Here is a 17,251-nt window from a genome sequence, read left to right as displayed (position 1 = left end):
TTTCAAAAGTTTATACCAGCCAACCTTTCCTACAGTATACAGTATGGATGTATATTGCAACTCTTCGCTCTATGTTGCAATGTAACACAGCTCTGTTTACACTTTTATTTATTCCCATTTATATTTTATATTGAATTATACATACATACATTGTTTTGTTTTGATTTTTTTGTTCCACTTGTGCTTTGGCAACGTAAACGTATGTTTTCTCATGCCAATAAAGCTCCTTTGAAAAAAATGTAATTGAATTGTGAGAGAGGCAGCTAGTGAGAGAAAGAGGCAGAGTGAGAGAGAGAGTGAGAGAGAAAGAGGCAGAGAGTGAGAGAGACAGAGTGAGAGAGAGGCAGAGTGATAAAGAGACGCAGAGAGTCATAGAGAGAGAGGGCGTGTGTGTAAACAAGTCTACAGGGGATACCGTGGAGCGTTAACACCGGCAGGGTTCATTTCTGCTTAATACTGAAAATTAATAAACGGTCGAGGTTACGGCCGAGAGGGGACCACCCTCTGATCACCGTAATGACTGTTCCAAAGCTCCGTTTGGCTGCTGTGGTCTGATAGCCTAATATAGTCTGTCTGAGGTGATTAAGGGGCTGTTCACTCAGCGTTAAACCCGACCAAAGTGAACCGAACTGGTCTGGGCTGGACTGTTCTGAACTGATTGCCCCATTCCATTGCCCCTCACGCTGTGCTGGGATTAATTACATGGCAGGGAATATTCTGCACACAGTGGGATAAAGTCAACAGGAACGTGCCATCGATTGTATCTTAATTATTCAAGCAGAGCAAGTCGTCAGTTTTGTCTCCATGGCCTGCAGCCAGATTCACTTGGGAAAGGCAGCAGGTTAGTCATCTCTTGTCCATCACAATCAGAGAGCAATCTTGGCTGGACATGATTTATATTCATCATGGATGGCTGGTTTTCATTTGAGTGCTGATGATGGCCGCTGCGATAAATTAGATTGAGGTTGTTGCATGAGGTGTGCTGGCTGTTCTTTCTTTTTTTATTTGACGTACAGGGCTACAGCATCCATACCCTTTGAGAGACTTTCATATTACTGAGCTTTTGAATGCTTTTTTAATCAGACACAAGAAAATTGGTCAGCTGACTAATCCTCAGCAGTCTTGTGGGATTACAAGACACATATTTAATACAAGTACACAGTATGGGCCTATAACTAGGAAATAATAACTTATTGTCTCCGCCAGGCCGAAAGGCATGGCAAGAGAGTATGTTTTACCCTCCGTCCGTCCGTCCGTGTGGCACCTTTGCCCGGTCGCTGTGAAACTGTGCACACACACTCCCTGGATGCCAATTCAGAACCTCTGCCTCAAATTTTACACATGGGCCTGTTATAGCGCCACCTGGAGACCGATTTGTGCAAAACCTATTTTTTTACATTACTCCTACAGATTTTATCCAAACGTCATGCAAATCGGTACACAGTATCTCTATAGTCATGTCAACACGGATCTGTCCGATTTCCCATATTCCATCCTCATTGCCTAAGGTTGGCTTCCAAAATTTGCAGGATTGGTCCGTTTTGAACAAAATGCCTCAAATCATGAACGCAGCTTGCGATTTCCGTGAACTTTCACAAACACATTCCCACTAGGCCAAGGAAGAAATGCCACCCTTTTCACATTGGCCTAAATTGACCAGCAGGTCTAATTTAGCAAAACACATTTTTGGAACAAAATGCCTCAAATCATGAATGCAGTGTCCGATTGCCGTGAACGACCTAAGAATAAATGGCACCCTTTTCACATTGGCCTATTATAGCGCCACCAGGAGGCCACAATAACGTACCTGACCTGGCGGAGACCTGTGCTCCGAGGAGCACTTTTTCTAGTTTTATATATTGAATCTAGCAAGCCAGCCACATGTCGGGTACCAGTTGTTAACCCACAGACCAATATACAGTACAATACGCCTAATACATATGAAAAAGATGTTTTGTTTTTTCTTTTGATTAAAAATGGTGGCAGTGATAGCAGCAGTTTGTTATTTCATCTATTTTCACTTCAACTGATAAATTCATCTGTCACACTTGTGAAATAACACCATGGATTCCAATTTGTCCTTGCCCTCTTTGCTCATTGCAAGTCGCTCATTATATCTTTTGTCTCAAATTTGCCTTCATATCATTACCTTTACACAGATCTCTGATGAGTACAGTACAGTGCTGAAACCATGAGCATTACTTTAATCACATGCATCCTTGCATCCCTATTCTGGGCATGCCATAAAAGGTGAATACACAGCCACATACATCCTTGCATCCCTATTCTGGGAATGTCATAAAAGGCGAATAAACAGGCACATACACTGCTCATTTATTTATTTATTTTTAAAACATTATATATTGGATGTGCAGGTCGATATGAATGTATCTACTGTATGAACAAGGTACTTCAAATCAGACTGTATTATTGCTGGCTGGGTATACACTGTAATGTTTATGTTTTTGTGTTATTGTTTTAATTGATGTGTCTGATGATAATCCCATGTGGGATGGGTCAAGAAATTGTCCGGAGACGGAAATCAAATATTTATTCATTCATACACGAAAACAGACTTTTTTTCTGAAAATAGGTGCAAAAATAGCAGATATACAAGCTCACAAATGTGTCGCAATGTAGATATGCTGCCTATCTCTGCTATTTGAGTATTGATTGAGTAACCCTGTAGGTATATAGGGTTTAATTGATTCATTCTCAGAGTAAAATGATGATCAGGGTTTTACTGTGTAGTTACAGTAGTAGATTGCTCAATGTCTGAATTAGGTCTGCAATGAATGAATGCATGGTAGCAATCACGGTACACTGAGATGGTGCTGAAGTTAAGTTACAAAGAATCATGGGAATTTCTCCCCAAATAAGATTTAACTTTTTCTGGAAGCCAATACCACCAGGGGAGCAAGTGCAATCCACAGCCCCAGTCCTTGTAGATTGCCGAGGTGCTAGAAGGGAACAACTGCCATGATCAGATTTCAGAACAAAAGTTCAGATTGAGTTCTAAGGACACTTTGTAACATCATAATTGCTCCAGAGGAGCATTTTCAGCACCAGGGACAGAAATAGCTGCTTGAAAATAAGATAACTGTCATCACTCTATAGGAGTGGCTTTCAAACTTTTTGTGCCCAAGGCACACCAACGGCCAAGTCAAAATCTCAAGGCACACCTGTATTCATAGTGAAAATCGCCTATCTACAAACAAACTCACAATGTGTCACAACGTGATACCTTGTGAGCTATGTTTTGCTCATTTAGAAAATGTGTTAAAGAAAATGTAAAGATAAAATTAAACTTAACATTTTCACCAATAATGCCCAAAATAGGGACACCAGATTGAAAGTGATTCAAATATAAAACGATTTTAGGATATAAAATGTGCCTGTGTATTGGGAAATGAGTACTGATATAGTAAATTAAAAGATAATTCATGGCTTTTTGTATAGTTGTAAATTGTAACATTCATGCCAATAAAGAATTAATTTGAATTGAATATTATAGTAATAATGTGTGTGGTTGTCACAAAATCCCAAGGCACGTAGTTTGTCAACCACTGCTTTGGAAGGTCAAACCTAATTATAACACTCAAGAAATATCTCTTCCCAACTTTGCACCAATCAGCTGCCCTACACCTACAGAACTGTAGTGGTGGAGGGAAGGAAGTCACTCAAGGCCATCTAGTCAGTTGCTTTGCTGTGACTAGACTCCTGGTGTCCTCTATTGGTGGGGAGCATAAACTACACCAGAGTCATTGATCAGGAATGCTAATCGAGCACTTGAATAAAGCCCATGAGATTTCCTCCATTTGACCAGCTTGCCGCGTGGTGTCGCTATGAAAAACGACTCCCTCTGCGTCGCAAATTTCCCCAAACATTACATTACATTACATTACAGTCATTTAGCAGACGCTTTTATCCAAAGCGACTTACAATAAGTGCATTCAATATTGGTAGGGAACGAAAACTACTAATCACCAGAAGTCTTAAGTGCATTTTCTGCAAAAACAAGCAACCAAGTGTATACCTAGCGCTAAAGTAAAAGTGCAATATATCAGCTCCCTATTTCCTTAAACAGATGAGACAAAATAGCAAAATCAAATGAGCAGGATCTAAAACAAATAAGTGTATCAAATAAACAAGATCCAATAAAACAATACAACAATAAAACAAGCGTTCGTACAACTAGTTAACAACAAGTAGGCCAGGCAAAGAGGAAGGGTAGTGTTTCCAAACCATTCATAATAAATCCGACAATCAAATCAAATCCTGCTGTTTCGCATTACTCCTCAAACTTTGCTTCATTGAAGGTGATACTGCGTCCAACAGCTGTATCCAAACACCAAGTGGGTGAGGACAAAAGATATTCGTATCAGGACTGACGCTGCTGAGCCTTTCATTGCCGGCAGCCATTCACCAGGTCCCTTTCACTACCCTAGTTACACTGTAAAATCCTGAGTGATCATTTCACTCTGAGAGTGTACAAATGCATCTGTACGGGTCCATTTGGTTACTGCTAAGGGTTACAAATGGATAAATTAGAATGATTTTACTGAGTGTAGCTTTTATAATCCTTCTCTTTTAGATCTCATGCCCACGGAGAAACCAGCAGCGTCAGATTAGCACTCCTGGCTAATCTAACGGTACGTCAGTGAAAGGAACCCATCGGCTGCCTATTGAGTTGCGTGTCATGCGTGTGTGAATAAGCACCTATGACACAGGGATGATGGGCTGCTGGGTGGGCGGGAGGTTGAGGCTCCTTTGTTTCAGTGCAGACCTGCTTCTCTGTTCACAAGAAGGACAGCTAAGCACGTTATCTATGTCTTATAGATTGGAGGAAATGTCTGTGAACGCACGCACACACCGAGTAAAACCCTCAGTGTGTGTGTGCATGCAAGTATATGCAAATGTGTGCTTTATTCCATCCCCCTGACACACGCGCACACACACACGCACACGCACACACACACACACACACACACACACACACACCACAATGACATTCAGTTAGACTTTCTACAGATATGATGAGCCACGTGTCCTGGCTCCTTCCAGCCAGGGAAGGTGAAAGATGGCTAATGATAAGTCTCCTCTGTGACAGTCACACTGTCTGCCCTCCCACCTGCAGTCTGAACCAGACCCAGGTGAGGACACAGGGACAGGAGGACTGGCATACCGTAGTCTGGAATTCACTGTGTGAAGATACCCACATGCACCGAAAGATGTTAATCTTTGTTAATTGCGTGTTAATTGCTTTAGACAGCCTTCTAGGAGCAATAACAAGCACCTACTTACAGTAGATGCATTTAGGCACATTGCAGACTCACACAAACGTGCCCATCGAGAGAGACAGTAGGAGACCACACACACACACACACACACATACATTGACACTATCCACAATGACCGCACCACACATGAATGCATAAGCTTACACACTTTCCTGTCTTTGTCACTCACACACACACACACACACACACACACACACACACACTGAAATATTGCTGTTCCCTAACACAACCTCAAATTATATAGTCACATTGCCATAGTGATCTATCACTAAAAGGTTGGTGTTGTTATCCTGAGGAGAACAGCTTTGGGATCCTGACTCATTCCTGACTTCTGAAAATAATAATAATAATAATAATGAACTTTATTTATATAGCACTTTTTAAGAACAGTCACAAAGCGCTTGACAGAAGAATCCACAATACAAAGAAGTATCCACAATACAGAGATAAAAACAATACATCACAATAACAAGAAAAAATGGCACACATTGAAATTAAAATTAAAATTCGGAGTGCTGGGGGTTGAAAGCAGCTTTATAGGTGAGTTTTCAGAAGGGATTTAAAACAGGGCAGAGATTCAGCAAGCCTTATCTCCTCCGGCAAGGCACTCCAAAGTGTCGGGGCTCTAAAAGCAAAGGCACGTTCACCTTTTGTTTTCAAGTGGCACTTTGGAACCTTCAGCAGTGCTTTGTCCGAAGATCTGAGTCTGCAAGGTGGCACATAAGGGTCGAATAAATCCGAAATGTAGGAAGGTGCGAGACCAAATCTGGCCTTGCAGGTGATGAGTAAAAGTTTTTAATCAATTCTAAAATAAATGGGCAACCAGTGCAAGGAAGCTAGAATGGGTGTTATGTGATCAAACTTTCTGGAGCCAGTTAAAAGCCGCACAGCCGCATTCTGAACGAGCTGCAAGCGGTGAATCGATTTTTCGGAGAGGCAGGAATAGAGGGAATTACAGTAGGCGAGGCGTGAATAGATAAATGCAATGGGAAAAAAATGACAACAGCACCTTTGTGGATAAATAAATGCTCCCCCATCTAAATCTACAATTCAATCACTTCCTCTCATTACAGGTCACCGCTTGGGTGGTATCAAGTTATTATGGTATACCAGGGTATAGAAATCCTGAAGGTATGATTTTTAATACTGTAAAAAAAATCAGACTCTCCTAGATGGAATAATGAAGACAAAGCCATATCACTTTTATCTTCAGATTACTTCTACAAAATAAAAATACAGACGATTTTAGATATTAAATCATGAAAATATAGACACACATGTGTCGGGTGGAAACCTCATATGTCCAAAACTGTTACTTTTCAGGATTCAAATTCAAAAATAGCAAAAGTAGCAGATCTATAAGCTCAAAACACGTTGATTCGTGCCGCGTTTCGAGCTTGTGGATCTGCTACTTTTGATGTTTTTGTGTGACGCTGTAGGATGATCAAGTAGGCATTAATTCACGAAAAAAACACAAACAGTTTGAATATGGAGATAGGAGGTTTCTGCCCGATAGCAACGATATATCATCTTATCTTGAGATGACTTTTTCCAACTACAAAAGCAATTTATTATTAAATATATTCAACTGCTAGTCTGTCACCACCACCCGCACATCATTTCCACTTAGCCCACTGATGTGGCGGTATCCCCCACAGCAACAACTTTTAGCAGGGCCTCTCCAGCAAGGTATTCTGAATCTATGTAAGAATGTCTTTCTTATCTATTCATTATTCCATGGGGCATAAGTATTTAAACTCAACAAGACTTGTCTAAGTAGGCTAATTGCATATTAGAAACACAGCATTGTAGGCTAGACAATGCGATAAATGCCACAATGCCTTCAACAGCACAGCTTTTATGTTTTTTTGTTTGTTTTTTGCTTATACAAATAAATACATCATATACTGTATAGCCGGGTGAAATGTTAGGAAGGTATGAAAGTCATCATTATTATAAAAGTAGTATTGTGCAATATTTATGATAGGTCAAAACGTAATATGTGCAATATGAAGGTTTCATTGACACTTTCAACTACCGACCAGTATAACCCTCACTCTTTAAAATCTGCTCACCCCTCCCATACCCATTGTTCCCTCTACTGTCTACGGCTTTTTCAGCGCAAGATGGCAACATAACTTCTAATTACATTACTACGATTATATATACTAGACCATACCCGGTCGACACATGCGTGGGGGGATATGCGCACATGATCTGGCAACCCGGGAGGCAGTTCGTCCCATAGCTGGGCAGACCCGTAACCATGGCGACAGTGTTTGACACATAAACGCTAATAAGAAGCTGAGATTTGATGAAATTGAAAAACGGGCTTCACAGTTAAGTTCAGATGTTAATGGTCAATGGCTGTGTGCAAAATCAGAGCAATTGGTCCAGCCAGTGAGGAGAACCGGGTAGCTTCACCTACCTACTCACCACTACGCCCTTCACTACAAACGGACAGAGGTTACTAGAATTATAGTATGATAGTATGATATATATATATATATATATATATATATATATATATATATATATATGTACAAACTGTAATGAACAATGTATTAAACTGCCTACTGTACTTTTTCACTTGACATAACGAGACTACACCAGCTGGTAGTACTGTAGCTAATTTGGGGTGTTGGGTGCATATGAATGTTTTTGATAGATAAGGGATGGTGAGCCAGGGAAAGGTGTCACAGGGGAGAATAACAGCTAGCTTGTTCTGAAACCCAATGGCTTGTTATCAATCATAACTCCACTTGTGTATCATATACTGCACAATGATTGACTGACATTATGAAAACACTTTGAAAAATAAAGTGACTATTTTAAGTGACTAGTAAACCAATAATTTATCTGACACATACAGTCACTTTCTAATTTGCATACATTCATACAGTATCAAACACAAGACGCAACCATATTCATAAATGCACAGGCTCAACACACAACACCATCACTACATTTCACAATCTGGCATATAAATAAACTGTAGTCACGCCATAGCCCCAATCCAAGATACTCTCAGAAGCACAGTGTCCGTGGTGAACAGAATTAGGTATACTGACCTAATTCACTTAACTGGACCAGATAGATATTTGGCCATTGGCTGGCTAAGCTCAAGTTTGATCCTCAGAGCGTGGCTTCAGCAGCTTGTAGCCTAAATAAAAATCAGCTACGGCTCCGTCTCTGACGGAACTCATCTCTTACACAGTTATTAATACCAGCAGCACAGAGAGAATGTTATGTGCTAATTCTTCAAGCCTGTCATCAACAAAGCGACGAGATGAGATGAAGGATGAAGTACTCCCCTCCGTAGTGAACAGACGTCAAAGACGATTCTGCACAACGCCCCTTATTCGTTGCAGAGGGGCAAAGGTTTATATACTAGCAGTAATGGGGCTAAAGCTGCACATGGATGACCTATCATATGGTGCCGCAAGGCAAAGTCTTTAATATGTATGGAGTGGCCGGGTTTTGAATGGCCCTAAATGTACAGTATGCTTCTGAACTTTCTGCTCATCTGGATTTCCCCCTAAAACAGGCCCCCCTAAAGAGAGACTTTATATTTGATTTTCACAGATCTGATAGAAAGTTACAGTATATGGGGAGAATTCATATTTTACTAAAGCAGTAATCACTTTCTGCCAAGACCCTATTTACAGTTGTATTAGTAAATAGAGAGCTAATTGGTCTGGCCTACCTAAAAAGTGCTACACAGTCAGAAGAGCCAGCTGTCCTCCATGTGCTGAATGTATATCTTCTGATGTGCATTGTGACTTCAAGCTGGGTATATATTCATTTGTTGTCATTATGCAATCCATGGAGAGCCTTATATTCTATACTAGCATGCCACAGAAACCAACCAACCGCTGGTCCATTAGCATTGTTCATAAATCCTCTAATAGGTGCTTTATTACCAACAGCCATCAAACATGAGTGAAACGTGACAATTTATAATTTTGAACGAATACTTTGTCTTCTCCTCCTTCACAACACCCTAAAGTATGGGTCTTCAACAGGGGGTCCGGGATCCCTAGGGGTCCTCGGAGTTGCAACAGGGGGGCCACCACATTTTTTTTTTTTACACAAACCACTTGAACATTGCAGAAAATAGAAGATCTACAACGCGTCGCACTGCAACGTGTTCTGAGCTTGTAGATCTGCTATTTTTGGCAACGAACTTTGGTGTATAGGGAAAAAGAGCAGAACAAGTACAGAGCCAAAGGTCAAGCTTTCTAAGTATTGAGTTTGAGGGTTTAAGATAAGTGGTTAAATGTCTGAAAATAAACTTTCCAAAAATAGGTCATGTGTAAACAAACAAACAAACAAACAACAAAACACTAATTTACTAAACACTGCTGATACTGCTGTCAAACTAGCTGTCAAGCTATCTATAAAAAATCACACCTGTGTGAAGGTAGCGGCGCCTTTGATATATTTTGTCATAGATATGTGTTTCTACTAGAGAAACAATATTAAATCTCTGTAAATTTATTTCAAGGCTTCCAGTGGCACTAAATAGTGCCATTGGAAGCGAATCACCAAATGCATTCCAAGGTAAGTGGCAAAAACTGATCTGTCATAGCTGATAGAGTGGGTAACTAAAAAATAGACTTTGTGTGTGCGTGTGTATAAATGTGGTACCAGAAAGATATGTATGTGTTATGAAATAATCTATACAATTTATAAGCCGTACCCAGAGTGTTTATGTTCCGGACTTTTACATTCATGAATTCTATATTCATGACATCATAGTGATGTCATGAATAGTAACATAGTGATGTCATGAATAGTGACCAATCAGAATGTCGACGGACCTGACCAATCAGAACGTTGACGGACCTGACCAATCAGCACCTTGGCGAGCCTGACCAATCAGAACGTTGACGGACCTGACCAATCAGAACCTTGGCGAGCCTGACCAATCAGAACGTTGACGGACCTGACCAATCAGAACCTTGGCGAGCCTGACCAATCAGAACGTTGACGGATCTGACCAATCAGAACCTTGGCGAGCCTGACCAATCAGAACGTTGACGCAAAAGCCAGGTATAGAGGGCTAATATCCGCTCTATACCTAAAGGTATAGAGCGGCTAGCGCCGCTAAAAACTTTAATCTGAAACACAGTTTTACACAATGTAGTGGGGGTCCCTGCTTCATCTCTCTCTCAGCTAAGGGGTCCTTGGCCTTTAAAACATTGAAGACCCTTGCCCTAAAAAACTACAAACGTTTTCACGTCATGTGGAAAAAAAGATGACAATAGGGGAAAGTGGATAAATATCTCTGAAATAGGATGTTTCTCCCCATATGTGGATTATCTATATCCTGTGTATTGTTGTGTGAGCCAGTGCAAGATTTAAGGTGAATTTCAAGCTCAATTATTTAAAACATACTGATTATAAATGTTATAAAGAAAATTAAAGAGATTTGATTTGTTTTCTTTCAATTATTGATAAATAAACAGGAAATCTTGAATGAGAAATGTAATTGAAAGTGTCAGAAAACAAAAGCAACAGTGTGTAGGGGATGACATGTTTTTGCAATGTCCCAACGTTGACTCAACTTCAACACACAAGGCAATTTTGATATAGGATCAACTGAAATGAAGTGTGGTATTTTTCAGTTATTGGCTACAGCTAAGGAATGGTTCCCTTAAAATGTACAGTACATTCATTATCTACTAGTCCATTCCCACATTCCCGTCCGTCTGGGCTATGGCATGGTTTCCCAAACTTTTCAGCCCGCGACCCCAAAATAATGCGGCCATTGACCCGCGACCCCACCTAACCGTGGAGGTAATTTATGCACATAAACTTGCAGGTTCGGTGCACATTTGTAACGTATTAAAATGGTAAAATGTACTATTTGTAAAAAAAAAAAATGTTATGACCCAAAATAATTTCGCGATCCCACCGTCAGTGTCCCCAAGTGGGGTCGCGACCCCAACTTTGGGAACCCCTGGGCTATGGAACCGCGGCTACAGATCCCATAGAACCAGGGCATTGCATCCATCCATTCCAGACTGACTCCACTCCCTGCATATGCCAATAGCAGTGCCCATGTGCAAGTTCAGATTGATAGGTCAACCCACTGAGGACAAAAATGGAGGACAGTTGGCCTGATAGTTTTGTTCATTTTATAGTAGGATATTGTTCATTGCATTTGAATTAGTAAAACAATGGCATACTGTATCATGACAAAAATATGCTCTAGGAAGTCACAGCTCTACTACTGTATTCCTTCATAAATAATTTGTGAAGGAATGTGAGTTTCTGGATCTATTATGATGTCAGAAGAACAAATGATATTGATGATGAAGATAACAACGATTCACAACCTCGAAGATTCCCCTCTGCCCCAGTGTGTATTGTGTGATTGTTTTTGATTGTGCATGCACGCACACACCAATTCATGCATATTCACACTCTTTCTCTTGCACACTGTGCTAACACCTCTTGGCGCTGTGATCTTCATAACACTTTATATATCTCCCTCAATGATCCAAGCAGCCTTGTCACTTCACGCCTGCTTGCTGTTAATATACTGGTGGGACGAGGAACTGAACCCAATCAAGAGATCTTTATCAAATAATTACAAAGAAATGCACAGTACAAATATGTTTTTTGTTTTTTTTAAATATCCTGTCTTTAGGATAGTCTCAAAGAGAGTAATACAGTTTTTTATTGGTATGTAGTCGAAATAACTATTACAATTATTGCAAACCAATATTGTAAGAGTAAAATATAAATGTTATGTTGCTATTGAGAAGAATCAGTCCATCCATAAATCATGCAGATACTAACAGTGAGTGGAAGCCTTTTCCTGAAGGTGTTTGTTTTGCAATGTTTTCATTACATAGTTTATTTAGTTGAAAAGAAATCCACAACACAATGTACAGACCGAGGCACAGAAACCGAACAACAGTCCACTTGCGATGCACTACAATGACTACATTCAAGCCACACTTGTATTTTGGCAACAGTCCATACTAGAAACATTATTAAACCTGGGTCGGTGGTGCTGTAAATAAACCATTATATTACATTGGCTAGCTGTATGTGTGCATACAGCATATCTGCACCAGACCTTTCACTCAATTTTCCTGTCTACTTCTTTTATGACTTTCAATCATTGGGCGTGCAGGTGTGTGCCCTGTGTGTGAGAAAGGGAATGTGTCCCGAAGCCAGTGATCAGGACAGGATGAGTGTATGAAGGTCTCCCATGTCATTAGCTGGAGGTCAGGGCAGAGAGGGATGGTGACCCTGTTCCAGAGGTACGGCTGACAGCACAGTATCGGAATACCACCCTGACAGTCCTAGCTCCTCATCATCAGAGTCATACACCCTTTAGGGAGGGAGAGACAGGGGCTTCTACCTGACTGAGCATAGCCCATTACAGACTCCCTCTCCATACCACTTTATATTTCCATCTCTCTGTCTGTGACTGTAATTGTGTAGGTGGACATGTTATGTGCCCAAACGGACCGTCCAGCTCCTATTTGCCTCTCTGTAGCCTGCTAGCTGAGTGACTGGACTCCTTCTAGATGGTTCCTCAGTGGGGCCGTGTGTCTGCAAGCTGTCTGCAAGCACACAAGCCATAAATATGCTCCACTCTCCACTCTGCGGAAGTGGAATAACAATATTACAGCGAGAGAGTGACAGTGAGTGAGAGAAAGAGACAGTGAGTGTGAAAAGGCAAGAGGAAGAGAGAGAGAGAAAGAGAGAGGGGGAGGTAGAGTGAAAAGAGAAAAGGGACAACAGTGCTCAAGAGGGCCGTTCAGTTAAAAGGAATAAAGGATGCTCTTTATAAAGGCCACAAGCCCAAACCCTCATGATACATAGCTAGCCTCATGTTTAAATGGATAGGAGTGAATTGTGTGTGTGTGTGTGTGTGTGTGTGTGTGTGTGTGTGTGTGTGTGTGTGTGTGTGTGTGTGTGTGTGTGTGTGTGTGTGTGTGTGTGTGTGTGTGAGAGAGAGAGAGAGAGATAGAGAGGAAGGCAGGGAGTGTCAAAGAGGAGAGAGGGTCAGTCAACATCTAAGCTACATCCACATTAGCATTTAACCCGTATGTCATCACAAGGCCTTACTAATACATTCACTGTGTATCCACCCCACCAGCAGCCAAACCAAACACTGTTGTGGTCAAACCAAGAGTGCAAAGACAATTCTCTCTGAGTGAAATGATCAGTCAGCTCGGAAAACAATAACAAAAAATAGCTTTAGTCTTCCACTTTGTGTCAGAGAAACAGCAAAATATGTTTATGTTTTATAGAATGTATCATGAATGTTTGAAAATATATGAATGCACCAAAGTTGAAGAGAAAAATGTATTGAATATTTTGGACTATCATATTATGTATGTTTTGGTGTAGTATATACAGGAAACTTGAGGCAAGTAATCATTATATAATGAATTCCATTGTGCATAAAAATACGCATTCAAGAGTTATTATGGCTTAAACACACAAGAAATCAGCGTCAGACATTGTGAATAGCACTAGTATCTCATCCACTATTTTTCAACCCAGTGTCCCTGTCCTACTGTCTGCATTTATAATTGGTGACAGAAGCAGGTCACTCAGTCAACTGTGCTGCTCTCCACTATTACAGTGTTTCCCAACCAGGGGTTGTTTGAGGTAAAACATGTACAAAATCGTAAATAAATAAATCCTGTAACTTGAACAACATGGCTAACTCCCACATGCATCATCTTTGTGGAAGTACAGTATTAATAACATTGTTAAGTGTGTGTGTGTGTGTGTGTGTGTGTGTGTGTGTGTGTGTGTGTGTGTGTGTGTGTGTGTGTGTGTGTGTGTGTGTGGTCGACATGAATTGATGTTTTACTGAGTTGAGTCATCACAACTTAAGACTTAAGTGCTAAAGCTAATTACATTCTACCATGGTATAATAATAACAACTACAACTGATCCAACTCATATTAACCCCCCCCCTCCCCTTTCTGATATAGTAAGAGACAGAGTTGGCCTGCTGGCTAGGCTAGGCTGAGCCGTTCAGTTGCCCAGACTACAGAGGGGGAAGAAAACAGCCTCAGGAGTAATTAATGAAATAATCCATGTCCCCTGACCGAAATCACGGAAAAACCGCAGGCCATGGCACCTCGCCTAACGGACACACCCCCTCGGGGCGGGCGGACCGTAGTGGCACACAACCAGCTACATTGTGATAAACAGACGGTGGTATGATTTCTAACCTTATGGACTCACTCGATCGTTTTCACGCCGCGCGCGTCGTTTTTCCCAGTTCCACAAATCATTTGCCCGCGTGATCGGATTTCACCCACGAACAATTAATAAATAGATATAACCAAAGGCTCTGTTGTTCAGTATAAACACATAGCATGTCGATACTATTTCTCCTTTTAAATAGTGCAAACTGTGTGACTTCTCTCTCTGCAAATCACATTTGTGACTAAAGCATACGTTCACCAACAACACAGCTGGACGGCATACAAACAAACACATACTCCCCTCCTCCTCCTCTTGGTAGTGCTGTGTAGTCAACTCACCTTGTTTGACACATTTGAAGCGGACCGGGTCTTTACAATGCTTGATCACGGCCAGCACGTCTCGGGTGGTGAGTCCGGCCACTGGCATGTCGTTGACTTCCAGCAGCAGCTCATCCTGGGACAGCTTGCCGCTCTGGATGGCCCCTTTACCCCCCTGTTTCACCTCCCCGAAGTGGGGGAACTGCCCGTTCTCCGCGCCCCCCTTGAGCTCGAACCCCAGCTCGCCTTCTTTGCCCCTGCTCACGACCGCTTCGTGGACTTTGTTGGTCCAGTGGTTCTTCTTTTTTAGGCTCTTAGACATCGTCGGGCGAGTGATCACCGCAGGCTGGCCATTCAGTAGCCTATCGTCTGTCTCATGCTCCTGCCTTTCGAGACACACGGGTCCTCCTCGCCGCCACCAGCAGCTCAAAGCGACGGTAGCTCCTCCATCACCGCCGCACGGTAGACATGGTATCCGTTCGGAAAGCAGCGCGATCGGGGAAGGGGGCTGCAGCACAGCACGGTAGAGAAAATTTACACTGTCACACACAGACGCAAGAGACAGATACTAGCGAATGACCCGGATGTGAAGTCTGAAGGAGGGGAGAGATGAATGGTTCGGGTTCGGAGGAAAGGATGGAGAGAGGAGGAGGGGACATAAAAACAGGAGTGCTTTGCGTTGCTCCCACTAGTATTGCCAGGGGCGCATTTTTATCTTAAAGTGATCACAACTTGTGCTTTCTCTGTAAATGCACTTAAATGTAACGAACGCAGTAAGACATATTAAGTACTAGACAAAGTGCTCCTCGGAGCACAGGTCTCCGCCAGGTCAGGTAGGTTATTGTGGGCCAGCAATGTGGGGAATTCGCCAATCAGGATTGAATATGAAAATTCAGACAGATCAGGATTCCGTCTTGATCACTTGACTAAAAAGATAATGTGTACCGATTTGCGTGATGTTTGGACAAAATTTGTAGGATATAAAAAAAAGTTTTGCAAAAATTGGCCTCCTGGTGGCGCTAAATTAGGGCAATGTTAAAAGGGTGGCATTTGTTTCTCAGCATAGTGCGAATGTGATCATGATTTGTGGCATTTTGTTAAAAAATGGGCCACTACTGCAAACTTAAGATGTCAATCTTAGCCAATCAGGATGGAATATGAAAAATCTAACAAATCCGTCTTGATCACATGACATGACAAATACAATAGAGATCATGTGTACCAATTTGTGTGAAATTTGGATACAATCTGAAGAAAACTTTTGTTTTACATAAGTCAGCCTCCTGGTGGCGTTATAATAGACAGATGTGAAAAATGCAGGGCACAAGTTTTTCCTTGGCCTCTAGGAGTGCACATACAAAGTTTTACACAGATTGGTGCAGTTATAGGTAAAAAAAACACGAATCGGCCTGTTATAGCGCCACCATGAGGCTGATTTGAACATTTTCAAGTGGCATTTCTTTCTCGGCCTAGTGGGAATTTGTGTGCAAAATTTCACGGAAATCGCATGAACACTCTTGTAAACGGAACACTCTTGTAAACTTTGGAAGCCAATCTTAGCCAATCAGGATGTAATTTGGAGCAGAGGTTCTGCTCTGGCATCCAGGGAGTGTGCACAGTTTTGCTGCCCAACGGTGCTGGAGATTAGCTGGTCACACACATGCACGCACACGCACACACACACACACACACACACACACACACACACACACACACACACACACACACACACACACACACACACACACACACTAACAGATGGACGGAGGGACGGACAGGGTGCAAAACATTTTTGGCCTGGCAGAGAAAATTAAGTATATTTTAGGTTTTGTTCTGTAATTGCACATGACATTAACAGTCAATGTTGAAACATGGATCAACAGTGAGTAGGCTAGTATGTTTTGATGATTAACACCTTTTTTATGGAGTCTGTCTTCTGAATGCTGACCATAGTCATAGTAGCCAATATGTGCATTATAGGCTACTTTAAGATAGGCTACACGCATGTGAATCGTTATTCTAAAGACTAAAATACCTATGTGTCTGTGATGTTTTGCACCTACATAGGTAAATCTACCTACACAATCCTCCTAGATAGGATATCAGCTTTAAGTTCACTCACATTACATGATTTTTAAAATGACATGAATCCAAGCTCAACCAAAAATGACAAATCTTTTTGTTGTCATTACTTTTTCATGGCACCTTATAGTTTTTCCAAGTGGCTGGAGTGAAGTCTCATTCAATATTTAATAAGTCAAGACATACTCCATCTAAATCTACGAAGAATGACATGCCCACAACCCCTTTTTACTGCCACTCTCAACAGAAAGTGTGTGTGTGTGTGTGTGTGTGTGTGTGTGTGTGTGTGTGTGTGTGTGTGTGTGTGTGTGTGTGTGTGTGTGTGTGTGTGTGGGTGCGTGGGTGCGTGCGTGGGTG

General features: G+C 41.5%; 1 protein-coding gene across 2 annotated transcripts in view; it reads right to left on the bottom strand.

Annotated features, from left to right (window-relative positions):
- The window catches only part of LOC311047756 (membrane-associated guanylate kinase, WW and PDZ domain-containing protein 2-like), a 102,448-nt gene extending 87,131 nt beyond the window's left edge, over positions 1-15,317 (bottom strand). For both annotated transcript variants that reach the window (XM_084060600.1, XM_084060601.1), the window contains exon 1: positions 14,834-15,317. In XM_084060600.1, coding sequence (XP_083916726.1) covers positions 14,834-15,134 — 301 coding nt within the window. In that variant the 5' untranslated portion in view covers positions 15,135-15,317. The remainder of the gene's footprint in view (positions 1-14,833) is intronic.
- Positions 15,318-17,251: the final 1,934 nt, after the last annotated feature.

The sequence above is a fragment of the Gymnoscopelus microlampas genome (genome assembly GCF_963454915.1).
Source record: "Gymnoscopelus microlampas genome assembly, chromosome: 6".
NCBI lineage: Eukaryota > Metazoa > Chordata > Actinopteri > Myctophiformes > Myctophidae > Gymnoscopelus > Gymnoscopelus microlampas.
Note: the sequence above shows the minus strand (reverse complement) of the source record. Positions and strands in the feature narration are given on the sequence as shown.